Source organism: Coregonus lavaretus, assembly GCF_964263955.1.
Source record: "Coregonus lavaretus genome assembly, chromosome: 18".
Classification (NCBI taxonomy): Eukaryota; Metazoa; Chordata; class Actinopteri; order Salmoniformes; family Salmonidae; genus Coregonus; species Coregonus lavaretus.
The window spans coordinates 41,812,509-41,835,147 of NC_140005.1; the positions used below are offsets into that span (position 1 = coordinate 41,812,509).

The 22,639-nt window shown below is 43.9% G+C and overlaps 1 protein-coding gene across 1 annotated transcript in view; it reads left to right on the forward strand.

Annotated features, from left to right (window-relative positions):
- foxn3 (forkhead box N3) overlaps positions 1 to 20,520 on the forward strand; it is an 83,320-nt gene extending 62,800 nt beyond the window's left edge. Inside the window, 2 exon segments of the mRNA XM_084182101.1 lie at positions 13,988 to 14,096; positions 15,817 to 20,520. Coding sequence (XP_084038227.1) covers positions 13,988 to 14,096; positions 15,817 to 16,357 — 650 coding nt within the window. The 3' untranslated portion in view covers positions 16,358 to 20,520.
- Positions 20,521 to 22,639: the final 2,119 nt, after the last annotated feature.

Genomic DNA, 22,639 nt, shown 5'->3' on the forward strand with positions numbered 1-22,639 from the left:
AAGCAGTCATATAGAGCATCTCCTACCATACCTTAATAAGTACTGAAGGTGAAATTACCCTCAACCGCAGATCTAGGATGAGATTACCCTATACCTGGGAAAATGAGAGAGCGAGAGAGAGAGAGAGAGACAGACAGAGAGAGAGAGACAGAGAGAGAGAGACAGAGAGAGAGAGAGAGAGAGAGAGAGAGAGAGAGATCATACAGCAGGTAAACGCAAGTATTTCCCGTGACTGTGCATCAAAACCAAATGTCTACCTGGCCCACCACTCCACCCTGGATGTGAACAGCCTTTACGACCAGGTCCACCTATACAAGGCAGCAGTGCCCACCTTCGCCCGGACCCTAAAGGATATCGCCCTCAACGGCAGACCCAACACCTCACACAGGAGCAACAGATCAACAGACACCCCGCCCAGACCAGTGAGACACTCTCCCAGACCTGCGGGACCCCCCCCACCCCCGGACCTACACATAGAGGACCCCCACCCCCACCAATTAACACCCCACCAAGTCAATCGTGCCCACACCCCATTTAGGCCCCCACAGATCAGACCTATGCCCCTCCTACCCACCCCATGCCCACTACTCCCGCAAAGAGGTACTCAACATGAAAGTCACATATACGCCCAGGCCGTGAGCAGGCAAACAGGCCCAACCACCACTCTTACACTAGCCCAAGCCAATGGCATGTACCAGATACTCAGCAGGCTCTGCTCACAATTACTGGCCTGAGGCCAAACCACACGACCAACAACATTAGACACTTTATGGAACACAAAGCCTTCACTATTTCATCCTAGAATATCCAAGGCCTGAGGTCATCTGCCTTTGGCCTAAAGAGCAGGAACCTGGACTTCACCAAAGAAATCGGAAATACAGACATTGTCATCCTACAAGAAACATGGTATAGAGGAGACGGACCCACTGGTTGCCCTCTAGGTTACAGAAAGCTGGTAGTCCCATCCACCAAACTACCAGGTGTGAAACAGGGAAGGGACTCAGGGGGTATGCTAATTTGGTATAGAGCAGACCTAACTCACTCTATTAAATTAATCAAAACAGGAACATTTTACATTTGGCTAGAAATTCAAAAGGAAATGATCTCAACAGAGAAAAATGTCCTCCTGTGTGCTACCTATATCCCCCCACTAGAATCCCCATACTTTAATGAAGACAGCTTCTCCATCCTGGAGGGGGAAATCAATCATTTCCAGACCCAGGGACATGTACTAGTCTGTGGCGACCTAAATGCCAGAACTGGAGAAGAACCTGACACCCTCAGCACACAGGGGGACAAACACCTGCCACCCTAGGCACAACTACGACAACATAACCAACAAAAACGGGTCACAACTCCTGCAGCTCTGTCGCACACTGGGTATGTACATAGTCAATGGTAGGCTTCGAGGGGACTCCTATGGTAGGTACACCTATAGCTCATCTCTTGGCAGTAGTACTGAAGACTACTTTATCACTGACCTCAACCCAGAGTCTCTCAGAGCGTTCACAGTCAGCCCACTGATACCCCTATCAGACCACAGCAAAATCACAGTCTACTTGAACAGAGCAATACTCAATCATGAGGCATCAAAGCCAAAGGAACTTAATAATATTAAGAAATGCTATAGATGGAAGGAAAGTGGTGTCGAAACCTACCAAAAAACTATTAAGCAACAACAAATTCAATCCCTTTTAGACAACTTCCTGGACAAAACGTTCCACTGTAATAGTGAAGGTGTAAACTTGGCAGTAGAAAACCTAAACAGTATATTTGACCTCTCAGTTACCCTATAAAATCTAAAAATCTCTAACAGAAAACCGAAGAAAAGTAACAACAGTGACAAATGGTTTGATGAAGAATGCAAAAACCTAAGAAAGAAATTGAGAAACCTATCCAACCAAAAACATAGAGACCCAGAAAACCTGAGCCTACGCCTTCACTATGGTGAATCACTAAAACAATACAGAAATACACTATGGAAAAAGAAGGAACAGCATGTCAGAAATCAGCTTAATGTAATTGAAGAATCCATAGACTCTAACCATTTCTGGGAAAATTGGAAAACACTAAACAAACAACAACACGAAGTGCTATCTATTCAAAACGGAGATGTATGGGTAAACCACTTCTCCAATCTTTTTGGCCCTATCTTTTTGGCCCTATAACAAAGAACAAACAGCAAAAAAATATACATGATCAAATGCAAATCTTAGAATCAACTATTAAAGACTACCAGAGCCCACTGGATTCTCCAATTACATTGAATGAACTACAGGACAAAATACAAACCCTCCAACCCAAAAAGGCCTGTGGTGTTGATGGTATCCTCAATGAAATGATAAAATATACAGACCACAAATTCCAATTGGCTAGACTTAAACTCTTTAACATCATCCTTAGCTCTGGCATCTTCCCCAATATTTGGAACCAAGGACTGATCACCCCAATCCACAAAAGTGGAGACAAATTTGACCCCAATAACTACCGTGGGTCAACAACGTATATGCGTCAACAGCAACCTTGGGAAAATCCTCTGCATTATCATTAACAGCAGACTAGTTCATTTCCTCAGTGAAAACAATGTACTGAGCAAATGTCAAATTGGCTTTTTACCAGATTACCGTACGACAGACCACGTATTCATCCTGCACACCCTAATTGACAAACAAACAAACCATGCTTTGTTGATTTCAAAAAAGCTTTTGACTCAATTTGGCATGAGGGTCTGCTACACAAATTGATGAAAAGTGGGGTTGGGGGAAAAACATACGACATTATAAAATCCATGTATACAAACAACAAGTGTGCGGTTAAAATTGGCAAAAAACACACACATTTCTTTCCACAGGGCTGTGGGGTGAGACAGGGATGCAGTTTAAGCCCCACCCTCTTCAACATATATATCAACGAATTGGTGAGGGCACTAGAACAGTCTGCAGCACCTGGCCTCACCCTACTAGAATCTGAAGTCAAATGTCTACTGTTTGCTGATGATCTGGTGCTTCTGTCACCAACCAAGGAGGGCCTACAGCAGCACCTAGATCTTCTGCACAGATTCTGTCAGACCTGGGCCCTGACAGTTAATCTCAGTAAGACAAAAATAATGGTGTTCCAAAAAATGTCCAGTTGCCAGGACCACAAATACAAATTCCATCTAGACACCATTGCCCTAGAGCACACAAAAAACTATACATACCTTGGCCTAAACATCAGCGCCAAAGGTAACTTCCACAAAGCTGTGAACGATCTGAGAGACAAGGCAAGAATGGCCTTCTATGCCATCAAAAGAAACATAAAATTCGACATACCAATTAGGATCTGGCTAAAAATACTTGAATCAGTTATAGAACCCATTGCCCTTTATGGTTGTGAGGTCTGGGGTCCGCTCACCAACCAAGAATTCACAAAATTGGACAAACACCAAATTGAGACTCTACATGCAGAATTCTGCAAAAATATCCTCAGTGTACAACGAAAAACACTAAATAATGCATGCAGAGCAGAATTAGGCCGATACCCACTAATTATCAAAATCCAGAAAAAAGCTGTTAAATTCTATAACCATTTAAAAGGAAGCGATTCCCAAACCTTCCATAACAAAGCCATTACCTACAAAGAGATGAACTTGGAGAAGAGTCCCCTAAGTAAGGGGCTCTGTTCACAAACACAAACAGACCCCACAGAGCCCCAGGACAACAACAACAACACAATTAGACCCAACCAAATCATGAGAAAACAGAGAATTACTTGACACATTGGAAAGAATTAACAAAAGAACAGAGCAAACTAAAATGCTATTTGGCTCTAAACAGAGAGTACACAGTGGCAGAATACCTGACCACTATGACTAACCCAAACTTAAGGAAAGCTTTGACTATGTACAGACTCAGTGAGCATAGCCTTGCTATTGAGAAAGGCCGGCATAGGCAGACCTGGCACTCAAGAGAAGACAGGCTATGTGCACACTGCCCACAAAATGAGGTGGAAACTGAGCTGCATTTCCTAACCTCCTGCCAAATGTATGACCATATTAGAGACACATATTTCCCTCAGATTACAGAGATCTACAAAGAATTCGAAAACAAACCCAATTTTGATAAACTCCCTTATCTACTGGGTGAAAAATCACAGTGTGCCATCACAGCAGCAAGATTTGTGACCTGTTGCCACAAGAAAAGGGCAACCAGTGAAGAACAAACACCATTGTAAATACAACCCATATTTATGTTTATTTATTTTCCCATTTGTACTTTAACTATTTGCACATTGTTACAACACTGTATATATACATAATATGACATTTGAAATGTCTTTATTCTTTTGGAACTTCTGAGTGTAATGTTTACTGTTAATAATTATTGTTTATTTCACTTTTGTTTACTATCTACTTCACTTGCTTTGGCAATGTTAACATACGTTTCCCATGCCAATAAAGCCGAATTGAAATTGAATTGAGAGAGAGAAAGCTCTGGGTCTGTGTGTAGGTGAGAGCCTCTCGCCCCTACTCACAGACCCAGAGCTCTCTCTCTCTCTCTCTCTCTCTCATTTTCCCATCTCCCCCCAGGTTCCGGGTATATGGTAGTCTGATCCTAGATCTGTGGTTGAGGGTAATTTCACCTTCAGTACTTATTAAGGTATGGTGGGAGATGCTCTAGATGACTGGTAAGAGTGTGTAACACATGTTAGTCAGTCAGTTAGCCCTGTTAGGATTGTCCATTCTACCAGCTCTGTTTCTACACTCTGTTTCATGGGGGGGAAGCATCAAGTGTTCTGCATTGATCGTGAGGTCAAAGTTCAGAGCAGTATTCCATTCCAGTGAGTGGGTATGGATCTGGTTAGGAGCTGTCTGCCAATGTCCCTGGGTCTCAGATTGGCCTTTGACATCTGGCCTCTCTGAGAGCTTCAGTGTTAACCCACATAAGGAAATCCATCCACCATCAGAATGGAAGTAGAGAGCAGACTGCAGACATAACACTTTGTCTGTCTCTCAAATCGCAACCTATTCCCTATTTAGTACACTACTTTTGACTAGGGCCCATGGATCTCTGGTCAAAAGTAGTGTACTATAGAGGGGATAGGGTGCCATTTGGGACACATACTTTATAGTGCGAGAGAAAAAGAGATTAGTAGAAATGGAGTTAGAAATTGAGATGGGTTGAACGAGAGTGCTGGATGTAAGAGATATAGAAACAGATGGAGATGTTGAGAGGTTAAATTCTAGAAGCCTAGACATTAAGCCTAGGCATTAATGAATGCACACAGACACTCAGTAATATCCATAACACAGGTCTGATACTATTTGAAACTATACGACTTGATACTACTCTCTACCATTTGATTTGACGCTACTTTATAGCACAATTTCTTATCAACCTATAGCATTCCAGTCGTTCTTGTATCCAAGCTTAGATACTCTTAGTCCACTTTCTCTCTAAAGGTCTTTGGCCCATCCCCTGATGCCCCTGTGTGTGAATGGACTGCCCCATTGTGTAACATGGACCCAGCTACAATGGAACTACAAAGGAGATCTCCCACTAGCCTTTCATCCTGCTAGCCCAACCACACTAATGCCACTCCCTCTCCGCGTCTCTCTGTCACTTCACATCCTATCACCACGCTAGATAGGCAGTGTGTGTGTGTCTGTGTGTGTGTGTTGAGGCGTGGGGTCAGGGTACCCCCTGTCTGAGGGCACCCCTTGTGCCCCTCTCTTTTCGAGTGGTGGGAGATAAAAGAGAAAAGAGAGCATTTTCAACCCAGCTGTTCCATTTAGCCTTCTTCTGGTTGGTTAGCTAGCGTAGCAACTGTCACTATAGCAACCATAGTTGTATATGGTTGCCATAGCAGTTCGGGGAGTGGGGGTTGCCAAGGCAACAATTCAGACTTGCTTGCTTAATGGGCAGGAAAGTGAGCATGATTCCAAACGGATAATATTTTTCCCCCTCTTTTTTTCCCCCTCTCTCGCTCTTATTTTTTTTCTCTCTCTACAGCCTGCCATCTGCTTTAGATTAGTTCATCCCTCCATCTTTCATTTTCTCCATTGTGGGGAGGTTGTGTCGCTGTCGTGTCGCTGGCCAACCGTCCGTCAGAGAGTGGCAGGTGTGCCTGTCAATGCCCTAGCTGTCCCCAATTTCGCACAGTCTGCCTCGTCATCACTTTGCCCTCTCTATTGTACTCAAATATCATTCAAAACAAAAGATAATAATCCAAAGATTATAATCTCACCTAATCCATAAAGCGTCTGGTTCATAGAGGAATACGCGACAGAGATCCAGATCTCTTTGACTAACATGGCTGTTAACTGTCATGTGTTACGACAGAGGTGAATGGAGTTTAATAGGTTTGTTCAAATACCCAGACATTGAGGACAGTAATTTGCTGAGACACGATTGACCTGACCCGGTCATGGCGGTTTAGCGGTCAATTGAACCCCCTTCTTTCTTCTTTCAATAGCATTCTGTCGGGCTCTGTGTGCGCGTGTGTGTTTTGAGGAGTCTTGACAGGGGTCTAACTCAGGTCTATCTAATTGAAGCAGTGTGTGAGTGAACATGCTAGCTAGCCACTCTCTGATCATATTCAGCTGTGTGAGTCTTGACAGGGGTCTAACTCAGGTCTATCTAATTGAAGCAGTGTGTGAGTGAACATGCTAGCTAGCCACTCTCTGATCATGTTCAGCTGTCCCTACTTTCTTACTCTCTTTTAGTTTGTTGTCCAGTCATGTCTTTCCACAGGGTAGACTATGTGGTTATTGGAAAGTGCCTGGGAAAGAAAGAAACGCACTGTCCCACATCATTGTTCTCTCTGTTTACAATCTGTCTCTCTCTCTCTTTATCCCACCCCCCCCCCTCTCTCTCCCTCTCCATGGTGTTCTGTGTGTTTACAAGCCGTCTCTGTCTCTGACCAAACTTTATAAAGCCTTTTATAGATGGAGGGAGGGCCTGGGCCAAGGAGAATTGAGTGTGCATGTTCCCTGTACGTGTCACTCTGAGCTACAGTACAATGTGTAGTAGAGTCGTCTTCCTTCGGATTTTCTCTTTTATTTAGACATTATAGATGGTACGTAGATACAGGGGTATAGATGTAGATGGGAAAAAGTCTGAAAATATCTAGGGTGGGATTTGATCTCATGTCGCTGCTGGACAATATGTGCTGGGTAGACTGCAGCACTACCGCTATGCCACGCTGCCGCACGGTCATGGTATAGTATTGGCTGGGCCTGGATTGGTTGCTTTGCAGTGAATCATTCTCCTTCCTCCCTCTCTTTCTATCTATCATCACCCCTCCTTCCCCGGAAACAGAAGACAAAGGACAGTGAGACACAGGTTTTATCTTGGACACATGATACGGAGGGTGCGGGGCAACAGAAGACAAACAGCAGAGGGGCTACGGATTTAAGAGATGGGGAAAGGGCCGATGAAACGGGGATAAAGTTTACAGGACTTCCGAGTGGAAAGCCACACCATCCGCCTGTCGCCGATACCTGGATGTGGTCTTCAAAAGAGCGGCCCGAGCTCTCTTCCAGGTACGGCGACAGCGGCGGACAAACATCTGGGCAGAGGATATGCTGACTTCTTCCTCTTGCTCAGGGAAGAGCGGGGGCTGATATCCCAAGGAACACTCAAAGGGCAAGAGACCAGTGGCCGAGCAGGGAAGGGTGTTACGGGCGTATTCCACCCACACAAGTTGCTGGCTCCAGGTGGTGGGGTTGGCGGAGACGAGGCAACGAAGGGCCGTCTCCAGGTCCTGATTAGCTCGCTCCGACTGGCCATTAGATTGCGGGTGAAAACCAGAGGACAGGCTGGCCGACAACCAAATGAGGGTGCAGAACGCCTTCCAGAACCGGGACGAGAACTGAGGACCACGATCGGAGACCATGTCGACCGGAAGTTCATGGATCCGGAAGACGTGCTGCACCATGAGCTGAGCCGTCTCCTTGGCTGAGGGTAACTTGGGAAGGGGAATAAAATGGGCGGCTTTAGAAACCCTATCCACCACCGTCAGGATAGTGGTGTTACCGTCTGATGGACGAAGACCAGTAACAAAGTCCAGGGATATAAGGGACCAGGGGCGGTGAGGAACAGGGAGTGGTTGAAGAAGGCCAGCTGGAGCTTGCTGCGGAGACATCCGGAACCATGGAAGGCCACCAAAAGCGTTGTCGGATGAAAGCCAGGGTCCGATGGGAGCCTGGATGGCAGGTCAGTCTTGAGGAATGTGCCCATTCCAGGACCGGGGAATGGGCAGAGTCCAGGACAAACATCCGGATAGTCCCCCCCCCCCGGGGTTCGGCTGGGAACGCTGTGCCTTACGGACCAGGCTCTCTATACCCCAGACGAGTGCAGCCGCTAGACAGGAGGTAGGGAGAATGGTCTCGGGGTCAGACGGAGTAGCAGCGGGGCTATACAAAAGTGAGAGTCCGTCAGGCTTCACGTTCTTGGACCCTGGGCGGTAGGAGAGAGTGAAATTGAAACAGGTGAATAACAGGGCCCAACGAGCCTGCCTAGAGTTGAGGCGCTTGGCGGTGCGGAGATATTCCAGGTTCTTATGGTCAGTCCACAGTAAGAATGGGTGTTCCGCCCTCTCCAACCAGTGCCTCCACTCCTCCAACGCCATCTTGATGCCGAGGAGTTCTCGATTTCCCACATCATAGTTCCTCTCAGCAGGGGTAAGACGATGGGAGAGGAAAGCGCAGGGGTGCAGCTTTTGGTCCAGGGCAGAATTCTGGGAAAGGACAGCCCTCACTCCGACATCCGAGGCGTTGACCGCCACCACAAACTGACGGGACGGGTCTGGATGGATTAAGATGGGGGCTGTAGTGAATCGATGTTTGAGGTCCGAGAACGCCTGGTCAGCTCCTGGAGACCACGTGAATGGAACCTAGGGAGAGGTGATTGCTGTATTTAGTATTTGGTAGTATTGCCTTTAAATTGTTTAACTTGGGTCAAACGTTTCGGGTAGCCTTCCACAAGCTTCCCACAATAAGTTGGGTGAATTTTGGCCCATTCCTCCTGACAGAGCTGGTGTAACTGAGTCAGGTTTGTAGGCCTCCTTGCTTGCACATGTTTTTTCAGTTCTGCCCACAAATGTTCTATAGGATTGAGGTCAGGGCTTTGTGATGGCCACTCCAATACCTTGACTTTGTTGTCCTTAAGCCATTTTGCCACAACTTTGGAAGTATGCTTGGGCTCATTGTCCATTTGGAAGACCCATTTGTGACCAAGCTTTAACTTCCTGACTGATGTCTTGAGATGTTGCTTCAATATATCCACATAATTTTCCTTCCTCATGATGTCATCTATTTTGTGAAGTGCACCAGTCCCTCCTGCAGCAAAGCACCCCCACAGCATGGTGCTGCCACCCCCGTGATTCACGGTTGGGATGGTGTTCTTCGGCTTGCAATCCCCCCTTTTTCCTCCAAACATAACGATGGTCATTATGGCCAAACAGTTATATTTTTGTTTCATCAGACCAGAGGACATTTCTACAAAAAGTACGATCTTCGTCCCCATGGGCAGTTGCAAACCATAGTCTGGCTTTTTTATGGCGGTTTTGGAACAGTGGCTTCTTCCTTGCTGAGCGGCCTTTCAGGTTATGTCGATATAGGACTTGCTTTACTTTGGATATAGATATTTTTGTACCTGTTTCCACCAGCATCTTCACAAGGGCCTTTGCTGTTGTTCTGGGATTGATTTGCACTTTTCGCACCAAAGTCCGTTAATCTCTAGGAGACAGAACGCGTCTCCTTCCTGAGCGGTATGATGGCTGCGTGGTTCCATGGTGTTTATACTTGCGTACTATTGTTTGTACAGATGAAAGTGGTACCTTCAGGCGTTTGGAAATTGCTCCCAAGGATGAACCAGACTTGTGGAGGTCTACAATTTTTTTTCTGAGGTCTTGGCTGATTGCTTTTGATTTTCCCATGATGACAAGCAAAGAGGCAGTTTGAAGGTAGGCCTTGAAATACATCCACAGGTACACCTCCAATTGACTCAAATGATGTCAATTGGCCTATCAGAAGATTCTAAAGCCATGACATCATTTTCTGGAATTTCCCAAGCTGTTTAAAGGCACAGTCAACTTAGTGTATGTAAACTTCTGACCCATTGGAATTGTGATACAGTGAATTATAAGGGAAATATTCTGTCTGTAAACAATTGTTGGAAAAATTACTTGTGTCATGCACAAAGTAGATGTCCTAACCGACTTGCCAAAACTATATTTTGTTAACAAGAAATTTGTGGAGTCGTTGAAAAACGAGTTTTAATGACTCCAACCTATGTGTATGCAAACTTCCGACTTCAACTGTACATTAGTAATAAATACGGCATAAATACACAACAAGGACACACAGACACTAAAAGCAGCATCATCATCAATGAATATAAAAAACGAAGTGTTTGTGTTAAAAAGCCTCATAGCATATGGTATAAAGGATCTGCGGAAATGTTCTGTCTGCCATCGTGTTGCTCCAGGCTGATACTGTGGAGGGGGTGGCTAGTGTTGGCCTCTATACTCCTGAGGTTTTGAGGATCCGCTTATCCAGGATGGGCTGTAGTTTGTCATGGTGGATGCCGATGGTAGATCCAGCCTTCTTGATGATTTTGTTTAGCCTGTTTGCATCCTCCCTAGTGATGTTACCCCCCCCCCCCCCCCCCAGCAGATTACACTAGCCACAACACTATTAAAAAACATTTGGAGCATTTTTTAGCAGACATCAAAAGATCTGAGCTTCCTTAAAAAGAGTAACCTTTGCTAAGCCTTTTTAAAAACCATGGAGGTGTTCTCTTTTCACTGCAGCTTATCGGCAATCACCACCCCCAGGTATTTGGTACCTGAAGTCTATCACCAGCTCATACGTACAGTGCATTCGGAAAGTATTCGGACCCCTTGACTTTTTCCACATTTTGTTACGTTACAGCCTTAGTCTAAATGGATTGAATAGTTTTTTTCCCTCATCAATCTACACACAATACCCCATAATGACAAAGCAAAAACTGTTTTTTTTTATTTTTTTGCAAATGTATTACAAAAAAAAAACGGAAATATCACATTTACATAAATACTCAGACCCTTTACTCAGTACTTTGTTGAACCACCTTTGGCAGCGATTACAGCCTCGAGTCTTGGGTGTGACACTACAAGCTTGGCACACCTGTATTCAGAAAGTTTCTCCCATTCTTCTCTGCAGATCCTCTCAAGCTCTGTCAGGTTGGTTGGGGAGTGTCGCTGCTCAGCTGTTTTCAGGTCTCTCCAGAGATGTTCGATCTGGTTCAAGTCCGGGCTCTGGCGGGGCCACTCAAGGACACTCATAAACTTGTCCCAAAGCCACTCCTGTGTTGTCTTGGCTGTGTGCTTAGGGTCTTTGTGAACCTTCGCCCCAGTCTGAGGTCCTGAGCGCTCTGGAGCAGGTTTTCATGCTGCCACCACCATGCTTCACAGTAGGGATGGTGCCAGGTTTCCTCCAGCCGTGACGCTTGGCATTCAGGCCAAAGAGTTCATCAGATTAGAGAATCTTGTTTCTCATGGTCTGAGAGTCTTTAGGTGCCTTTTGGCAAACTCCAAGCAGGCTGTCATGTGCCTTTTACTGAGGAGTGGCTTCCGTCTGGCCACTCTACCATTAAAGGCCTGATTGGTGGAGTGCTGCAGAGATGGTTGTCTTTCTGGAAGGTTCTCCCATCTCCACAGAGGAACTCTGGAGCTCTGTCAGAGTGACCATCGGGTTCCTGGTCACCTCCGTGACCAAGGCTCTTCTCCCCCGATTGCTCAGTTTGGCCGGGCGGCCAGCTCTAGGAAGTGTCTTGGTGGTTCCAAACTTCTTCCATTTAAGAATGATGGAGGCCACTGTGTTATTGGGGACCTTCAATGCTGCAGACATTTTATGGTACCCCTCCCCAGATATGTGCCTCGACATAATCCTGTCTCGGAGCTCTACGGACAATTACTTCGACCTCATGGCTTGGTTTTTGCTCTGACATATACTGTCAACTGTGGGACCTTATATAGACAGGTGTGTACCTCTACCAAATCATGTCCAATCAATTGAATTTACCACAGGTGGACTCCAATCAAGTTGTAGAAACATCTCAAGGATGATCAATGGAAACAGGATCCACCTGCACTCAATTTCGAGTCTCATAGCAATTGGTCTGAATACTTACAGTGAGGGAAAAATGTATTTGATCCCCTGCTGATTTTGTACGTTTGCCCACTGACAAAGAAATGATCAGTCTATAATTTTAATGGTAGGTTTATTTGAACAGTGAGAGACAGAATAACAACAAAAAAATCCAGAAAAACGAATGTCAAAAATTTTATAAATTGATTTGCATTTTAATGAGGGAAATAAGTATTTGACCCCCTCTCAATCAGAAAGATTTCTGGCTCCCAGGTGTCTTTTATACAGGTAACGAGCTGAGATTAGGTGCACACTTAAAGGGAGTGCTCCTAATCTCAGCTTGTTACCTGTATAAAAGACACCTGTCCACAGAAGCAATCAATCAATCAGATTCCAAACTCTCCATCATGGCCAAGACCAAAGACCTCTCCAAGGATGTCAGGGACAAGATTGTAGACCTACACAAGGCTGGAATGGGCTACAAGACCATCGCCAAGCAGCTTGGTGAGAAGGTGACAACAGTTGGTGCAAATGGAAGAAACACAAAAGAACTGTCAATCTCCCTCGGCCTGGGGCTCCATGCAAGATCTCACCTCGTGGAGTTGCAATGATCATGAGAACGGTGAGGAATCAGCCCAGAACTACACGGGAGGATCTTGTCAATGATCTCAAGGCAGCTGGGACCATAGTCACCAAGAAAACCATTGGTAACACTCTACGCCGTGAAGGACTGAAATCCTGCAACGCCCGCAAGGTCCCCCTGCTCAAGAAAGCACATATACAGGCCCGTCTGAAGTTTGCCAATGAACATCTGAATGATTCAGAGGAGAACTGTGTGAAAGTGTTGTGGTCAGATGAGACCAAAATCGAGCTCTTTGGCATCAACTCAACCTGCCGTGTTTGGAGGAGGAGGAATGCTGCCTATGACCCCAAGAACACCATCCCCACTGTCAAACATGGAGGTGGAAACATTATGCTTTGGGGGTGTTTTTCTGCTAAGGGGACAGGACAACTTCACCGCATCAAAGGGACGATGGACGGGGCCATGTACCGTCAAATCTTGGTTGAGAACCTCCTTCCCTCAGCCAGGGCATTGAAAATGGGTTGTGGATGGGTATTCCAACATGACAATGACCCCAAACACACGGCCAAGGCAACCAAGGAGTGGCTCAAGAAGAAGCACATTAAGGTCCTGGAGTGGCCTAGCCAGTCTCCAGACCTTAATCCCATAGAAAATCTGTGGAGGGAGCTGAAGATTCGAGTTGCCAAACGTCAGGCTCGAAACCTTAATGACTTGGAGAAGATCTGCAAAGAGGAGTGGGACAAAATCCCTCCTGAGATGTGTGCAATCCTGGTGACCAACTACAAGAAAGATCTGACCTCTGTGATTGCCAACAAGGGTTTTGCCACCAAGTACTAAGTCATGTTTTGCAGAGGGGTCAAATACTTATTTCCCTCATTAAAATGCAAATCAATTTATAACATTTTTGACATGCGGTTTTCTGGATATTTTTGTTGTTATTCTGTCTCTCACTGTTCAAATAAACCTACCATTAAAATTATAGACTGATCATGTCTTTGTCAGTGGGCAAACGTACAAAATCAGCAGGGGATGAAATACTTTTTTCTCTCACTGTATGTAAATAAGGTATTTCTGTTTTTTTGCAAAAATTATTAAAAACCTGTTTTCGCTTTGTCATTATGGGATATTGTGTGTAGATAAAAAAATAATCGATATTAGAATAAGGCTCTAACGTAACAAAATGTGAAAAAGGTCAAGGGGTCTGAATACTTTACGAATGCACTGTATATGTTCGTGTGTGTGTGTTACTGACCCTCTCGCTCTCCTCCCTCTTCTCTTTCTCTTCTCTTTAGTCCCTCAGGGAGTGATCCAGAACGGAGCCAGGATGATGAGTCAGGGCCTTTACCCAGGAATACGACCACTGCCCGTCAACCCCTTAGAGAGCAGGACAGCCACAGTCAGGTTGGTATACCTGCGATAGAGAGAGACACACACATATGCACACACTCACACACAGACACACGCACACAGGTCCGCACACACAGTCACGCACACGCACACACACAGACACACACACTCATGCAAGGAATGGTGTGGAAGCGTTAGGGACAGAGATTTAGGAGGGGTGAAAGCTGCATGTTCAGACAGGACACACACACACATATATTATACATACACACACTCACTCACTCACTCACTCACACACACACACTCACTGCTGGGTGGGTGTTGGCAGAACGTTCTGGCCTGAGGCGGTGACAGCCTCACATGGAAACACAGTGATTCCAGCTGAGCTCTGTTTAGCTGGGTGTTATAGATCAAACTGTATCCCGGGATAAGTGGTAGGTAGGGACACAACTGACAGCTGCACACAAACGATAACCCCTCAACATTATAGCTCAGTAAAAACTGTTGTACCACAGCAGTGTGGTTTGACATAGTATAAAAACAGAGAGACAGAATACACACATTAACAGGTCATCTCCCCATCCATTCTTTGTGTCTTTCACGCCAACACACTCAGTCAGAGCAGAGAGAGAGTGTGAGTGAGTGACTGACTGAGTGACTGACTGACTGACTGACAGTGCATTTGGACATGAATAATAGATAGGATTTGTCTTAAGACTGCTGTGCTCCTCCTATAATTCATGAGGTTTAAATGCACAGAGCAGCCAGGATGGCCAGGGCTTTTAACAACATGCACACTGCCAGAGTTAGTGGGGAAGCTGCACGACATGATGCAGAGTGATGGAGGGAACATCTTTGACTTAACTTAGCTGATTGGGCTGTAATAGCGATAGGAGAAGGGAAAGCTTAAAGGGATAGTTCATTTACAACATACCTATTCCTTTATAGGAAAGAACAGAATGGCAGAAACGAAAATAGTATGATAACTTTTATAATAATTAATGACACCCCTTCACCGTTAACCCCCCTCAGCTATCTAGCACACAGTATTTTTACATTTTACATTTTAGTCATTTAGCAGACGCTCTTATCCAGAGCGACTTACAGTTAGTGAGTGCATACATTTTTCATACAACAGTTATAACACTTCATAAAGTTGTTATGACACCAACAAGGTGACATGACATTATGATAATCACTAATGTAGGATCTGTAGTGCTGTCAGCCAGCCACACCACTGAATTGAATTGAATTAAAGTGAATCGACTCAAATCGAATGGTACTTAATTAATCCCCAGGCGGAGATTGATTTGTCACAGGTTTTATTTTGAAATCACAGCCGTTCCAAATATGCATAGCAAATAGAGCTACTTTGCATTACACGTTTCCCACATCTACCTGATGGCAGAGTGTAGGGCTAAACCCATTAGAATAATCATCCATGTAGCATTAGCTCTTTAGCTCCGTACTCCGGTCTCTGAAGTGGCCACTCGGAGATGAGCCCAGTCTAATTGAATTAGCTGATGACTCGCTGATTAGCGGTCACAGCTAGCACGGCTCCATGTGTCTGATGTACTCACTGAAGCTTGTGTGTGTGTAAACATTCTAACAACATGAGTCAAACGCAGGGAGCTGTGAAGTGTGTCTAATGTTGACATCGGTGTGTCTGTCATGTCTACGGTCGGCTTCAGTGTATGTGTGTGTGTGTGTGTGTGTACATACTATGTGCATATATATACGTGCATCTAATCTCTGTCTCTCTGTCTCTCTCCAGGTCTGTGCTGTCCGGAGGCTGTCGGAAGCATAGCGTCAGCGATCCCGCCTGCGACTCCCCATTGGTCAGCAGCGACCCCAAGGAGGACCACACCTACAGCACCAACCAATCGGACGACGGCAGCGACTACACCAGCGACTCCAGTCTCCGCAGCAATGGCCCCGTCGCTCGGGACGTCGCCAACGATTCAGACTTCGACAACGAGGATGATGAAGACGACAAGAGCAAGATCCAGCTGGAGATCAAGAAGGAAGAGCCGCGCGATTGGCCCATAGACACGATAGACTCTGCCCCTTCCAGCCAGCAGCACAACAAGAAGTGGCATCACTTCCTGAAAGCCAAGCAGCGGATGGGTGTGGCTAGTGATACGCTCCCGCTGAAAAAGCGGCGCACAGAAAAGCCGCCAGAGAGCGATGACGAGGAGATGAAGGAGGCGGCGGGTTCGCTGCTCCACCTGGCGGGCGTCCGCGCCTGCTTGAACAATATCACTAACAGAACCGCCAAGGGTCAGAAAGAGCAGAAAGAACCCACGAAAAACTGACCCCATAGACTTGAGCGAGAAAGAGAGAAAGAGAGAGACTAAGCTGAGAGAGTGAAGATTTTCAAAGAAAAAAAAAAGGAGAGAGAAAGAACGAAAATACAAAACATCACTTTTAATATAGAAATGTATGCTTTCTTTTTTTCAGGATATCAGGTGAATTCTGAATGATTTGTGGCAATATAAAAAACAATCACTTTGTTTTCCTGTATTTAAAGTTACTGTTTATAGGGTTGATATTATTTTCTTTCTTTTTTCTTCTGTTTTTTTAATTATTTTTAATTATTTTGTATTTGTTTAAAGGAGATTAAAGCCATAGATGAACCTTTTTCTGATATTCAGCTAAGTTAGCAGGTTTCCGTTGGCTGAAAGTAAAGTGAGCGTGAGAAAAAAATACATTTTTGGAAAACTTCCCCAACGTGGATTGGCTTGGATGTATGAATAGGGGATCACCTTGTTAATGTCAAAACGTACCCAGTCTGCAGCTATTGCCCTTTACAGTCTCATCAGATGCAGCTAACACTATAACTACATTTCCACAGGCTCATACACTTGTTACTTTTGTGGAATTTACAAGTAAAAAGTTATTATGAGGTGCTTATCACTGACTATTTTGTTTTTACAGTGATATACATAATTCAAATGAAATAAAGTTAGTATTCAGGGTCAGATCTTAACTTGAGCTGCATTGATGTCTATGGGCTGCATATTTCAGTTAGGATGCGACCATATACATAAATGTCACAATAACCAAGCACAAATCCACATGCTATACTGGCTAAAGCAATGTTATATTAGTCAACTATTCCACTGAAATAACATAGGCATATGCTGACATGGATAGTAGTGGCACAGATAAACATAGTTTGGCAAACTATCCCCTGTGTTGGGCACCAAACTTTAGAAAACAATGGAATTCTAATTTGCCTTGGAACTTCCGGTGTTAAAATGGTGGCTTTAAAAAGAATAAAACCCAGTTTGCCAAACTCTGTCTTGTCTGTGTGCAAGGAAGCTGCCACAGAAAAAAGGTTCCATGAAATTCTGGGAAGCTGTTAGCTTTAGTGACCATTAGCCTAGCCAACCCCATAGAAGAGACACTGGGTAGCCAGTTTATGTGTGTCCTACCTTAGTGTGTCAGTGTTGGGACAGTGCCAAAGAGGAACTCTTGGTCAGCCCAGTAATGACGGTAGCACTTCCTTAGCTAACTGTCCTTCTGTCCGCTAATCACATTTAGCCACCAGCGCTAGCTAGCGTGCCAATGCGGAGGGGACAGTTATGTTTTCACCTTAATGGTTGACTGTAGAACTGTAGTCTGATGAAAAACACTGATACAAGTTATATGTAGGAAAGGCTTGGTTTTTCTGACAGGGTGTTCTCTAAATGTAAACAAATTTAGTTTGCTAAAAGCCATAAGCTAATAGTCTAGCTAGCTCTTATTGGAGAGGGAAATAACTGAAAATATGTCAAGATAACCTCAAAACTGCCTGTGTCCTTCAACGTGAATAATTGAGTTATAATCCAGTGATACGATGTAGTGATATTTTCGCTGTGGCACAAACACCTGAATACCTTGATGGGTTGGAAAGGAAATGATGGTATGGAACCTGCCAATTATATTTTGTGTGAGAAGAATAATGATATGACTGTGGAGTTGTTTATTTTTGTGTTTTAATTATTTTTGTGTTTACTTACCCACCCTCATGACGTAATAAAGCAATTTCATCCAGTCAGGATAACACTGTATAAAAAGTAAAACTAGATTTTGATTTTTTTTTTAAGCAATGTAGCCAGCAGGATTTTTCCAACTCGTGTTGCATGGGTTCTGTAAAGAAAAAGAGAAAAATCTGTTTTCTATTCAGACAATGTTCATGTTAGGTAAATAATGTATTTAGCATGAAGCATGAATTATTTTCATATAAGTATCCTAGCGAACAAAAAGGTTCTGCCTCGAAGTTCTGCGCCCATAGGTGTGGAATCCTTCTCTGTTGTTTTGTCTGGTTCTTTTTGATTTGATGATTCGTTTCGTGTCGTCCTTACTCATCTTTGTTTTAACGTGGGCTTTGAAAAGATACAGTAAAAAATCTTGTTCAGGGACAAAAAGCCGGTCTGTGGGGCAAATCTCTTTCTGCAATATGAGGATAACTCTCCACCCATGGATACAGGGCTAGACGGCAACTCCCTTCATCCATAGTTGATAAAACCAGAATGTCACATGCTAGAACTGACACATTAAAAAAAAAGTTATTGGCATGAAGATCAGTTATTTGTGGATTGAAAGCACCAAACTTTCAGCGTACCTCTGTCCTCTCCAGCATGGCCGTATAGTGACCACTGTGTCTGATGGGTTCTCCCTGACGGCTGAATGTTGGAGCCCATGTGATAGAAGAGAGGTTTTGTAGTGAGTGTCAGTCTTCTGTTCCCCATACCCCTCCTTCTCTGGGCCTGTTCTTCCATCACTTCTTTATTTTCTAAGCTTTTAGACGTCTTTGATATTTCAGGGTCTTCCATTTGTCAATGACACAAGATTTTAACTGAGTAAGCGTTTTTATGTTGTTGTTGTTTTGGATTTATTTTATGTCTCTCGCTGTGTTTTAGCAATTTCTACTCCAGCAACTCTTCAGGTCTTGTTGTCAGTATTATTAGGCAGGCTACAATAGACTTGTTGCACATGAAAATAACACAAAGTAAATTACATAGTACGATGGCTAGATAAATACAAACTCTTTAGTGCATATTTTCACATTATCTCGCCAGATTGCACTAAGATATTAAAATAAAGATATTGTCTAAGTTCAGTGCCAAAGCCTGTAATAAGTCCTTATCTACCTGAAATAGATGACACACATACTTGATCTGTATGTCAAGACAAAAAATGACCAGTGAGCTGTAGCATTTCTGTCATATACCCTTTCTACGTTATGTCCTACTGATTTTTGTTGAAACCTACTACATTACTTGCTATATATTGCTCATTGGGTTGATTTTCATTTTTAGTTGAATAAAACACCCTATATCCAATAGTGCACTACTCTTGACCACAGCTATCCCAGAGCTAACTAACCCAATGTGGCTCTGGTCAAAAGTAGTGCGCTATATGGAAAATAAGGTATAATTTGAAACAGCCCTTATTTGCCCTGGATTAAGTTGAGGTGATGAGCTTCTCTCTACTAGACTGCCTCGTGTGTCAATGTATCTTCAACTGATAAATATATTATATATATGATTTATTCCCATTGTTTGTTACATTATCCTTTGAGGAATACTGCCTTCCTTGGACGATAACAGTCACTAGATAACTCTTCCTCCAATCACAATCCTTCAGGTGCCACAATGTTGGAGGAGGAAGACTTGTTCTCTGGAAAACATTGAATATTAATTATTATTAATGAACTGTCAATACTAGCCTGGCAAATAATGATATATCGATGAGTAAAAAAGTGTTTATTTGTTTTCATCGTGTTTTTTGTTGATATTTTGTTTGGTTTATGTTTGTTCAACTGCCATTTTTCTGTTTATTGTTTGGAGGGGTTTTCTGAGGAGGAGAAAAAAGAGCAATGGATCGTCAGTTTCAAGTTATCTGTAGTACACTGTTCACCTGGTAATCATGGAAACTGCATGGTACCTTATGGCACTTATGTCGAGAAATTCCAATAGAACTGGCAACTACTTGGTCTCAAAGGATCCGTAGTTGTGCTAAGTTTTCAACTGATCGCTTAAACAACTGCGAGCAATTTGTGGTTACAAATATTAAGTAACTTGTTATACCACTGTTATTGGAAACAAAGAAACAAAACACCAAAAAGTCACCATGTAGTTTCTATGTAAATAACAGGTAGGTGGTGTTCTGTAAAAACATGCTACCAATCATTTCTGTGTCCTGTTTTTGAACCATGTAGTCTTGATGGCATGACCTTACAGCTGATCTGTTAATATGGAGACCGACCTCCGTAGGTGCGTTCTGTATTTCCTTGACGTGTATTCATATTGCCAAAGATAAACTACTTCATCAATTCATGTAAATATCACCTTGTCCATTACTATGACGAAAGTATGTTTGTTTAATTTTTTTATTTTATTTTTCTGAAAGAAAAAAAACCTTACATAAAGTTTCTGTGCTGTATCGTCTTCCAGTTGCAATAAAAAAAAAAACGCATTGCAAAAAGTTACTCCTGTGGTCACGTTTCTTCAATAAGTCCACAGCAAATTCTCCAGTATTAAATCAACGCTGAGAGTGCTAAATTTAACACTGTTCCAGTGTCTATGCGGCTCCACACTTTTCAGTGTTACATTTACATAATTATTTGTATAATTCCCAGTGTGCTTTTCCTTTTGAGTGAATTGTAGATGCCACCCATGACTGTATTTGTTAGTGACATATACATGGTTGTTGCATTCATTCATTTTCAGTCCTATGGCTGTCACGACTTCGGCCGAGGCTGCCTCCCCTCCTTGTTCGGGCAGGCTTCGGCGTTCGTCGTCACCGGAGTACTAACCACTGCCGCCCCAATCATCATCACAATTGTCTTGTCTCGTTATCACACACAACTGGTTCTAGTCCCCTAATTAGTCTGTGTATAAGTGTTCCCTCTGCCCCCTTGTCCTTGTGGGTGATTGTTTATTGTGAAGCTCGGTGGAGCTCGTGTATTTTGTTCGACGGGAGTATTTTCCTGTGTGCCTTGTATTTTCCAGTGCACCTGTTTTGTGCCCTGGAGTGTGTTTGACGCAGTTCTGCGTAAACCTGTATTTTGCGGATTAAAGCCTGTTATTCTGTGATTTACCCTCCTGCGCCTGACTCCTTCAACACCACCTCATCACAATGGCGTTCACCATGTGCGATCCTACGCGAATATGATATCATTAAAATACATTATTTAAGACGATACAATATATACAGTGCATTCGGAAAGTATTCAGACCCCTTGACTTTTCCCACATTTTGTTACGTTACAGTACAGCCTGATTCTTAAATGGATTAAATCATTTTTTCCCCTCATAAATCTACACACAATACCCCATAATGACAAACCAAAATAATAAAAAATAAAAAAAACTATCACATTTACATAAGTATTCAGACCCTTTACTCAGTATTTTGTTGAAGCACATTTGGCAACGATTACAGCCTCGAGAGTTCTTGGGTATGACGCTACAAGCTTGGCACACCTGTATTTGGGGAGTTTCTCCCATTCTTCTCTGCAGATCTTCTCAAGGTCTGTCAGGTTGGACGGGGAGCGTTGCTGCACAGCTATTTTCAGGTCTTTCCAGAGATGTTTGATCGGGTTCAAGTCCGGGCTCTGGCTGGGCCACTCAAGGACATTCAGAGATTTGTCCCGAAGCCACTCCTGTGTTGTCTTGGCTGTGTGCTTAGGGTCGTTGTCCGTTTGGAAGGTGAACCTTCGCCCCAGTCTGAGGTCCTGAGCAGGTTTTCATCATGGATCTCTCTGTACTTTGCTCCGTTCATCTTTCCCTCTATCCTGACTAGTCTCCCAGTCTCTGCCGCTGAAAAACATCACTACAGCGTGATGCTGCCACCATGTTTCACCGTAGGGATGGTGCCAGGTTTCCTCCAGACGTGACGCTTGGCATTCAGGCCAAAGAGTTCAATCTTGGTTTCATCAGACCAGAGAATCTTGTTTCTCATGGTCTGAGAGTCCTTTAGGTGCCTTTTGGCAAACTCCAAGTGGGCTGTCATGTGCCTTTTACTGAGGAGTGGCTTCCGTCTGGCCATTCTACCATAAAGGCCTGATTGGTGGAGTTCTGCAGAGATGGTTGTCCTTCTGGAAGGTTCTCCCATCTCCACAGAGGAACTCTGGAGCTCTGTCAGAGTGCCCTTCGGGTTCTCACAGGCTGCAGCTTGTATATCTGTCTCCATGCGTGAATCTCTACTATGGGAGCCTAAACTATCATCCAATCTGGTTGTTGACTGTTTGTTGTGTCTGTTATGTTTCTTTGTGCTCTTTGTACGTGTTGTGTGTGGGAAATAACTATAAAAATGTTCATGTTAAACAAGTAAGACAAGTAAACTAGACATTCTTTTTTTAACCTTTTTTTAGCCAGTTGATTGGGAATGAATTCTCTTTTACAATAGCAACCTAGCAGTGCAATAGACCTGCAAACAGAATCTTTTTTTATATGCCATTCATGTTTTTTGTTAAATGATCATCGGTCCACGTATTGGCACCCCAATGGTGGAACAAGCTCCCTCACGACGCCAGGACAGCGGAGTCACTCACCACCTTCCGGAGACATTTGAAACCCCACCTCTTTAAGGAATACCTGGGATAG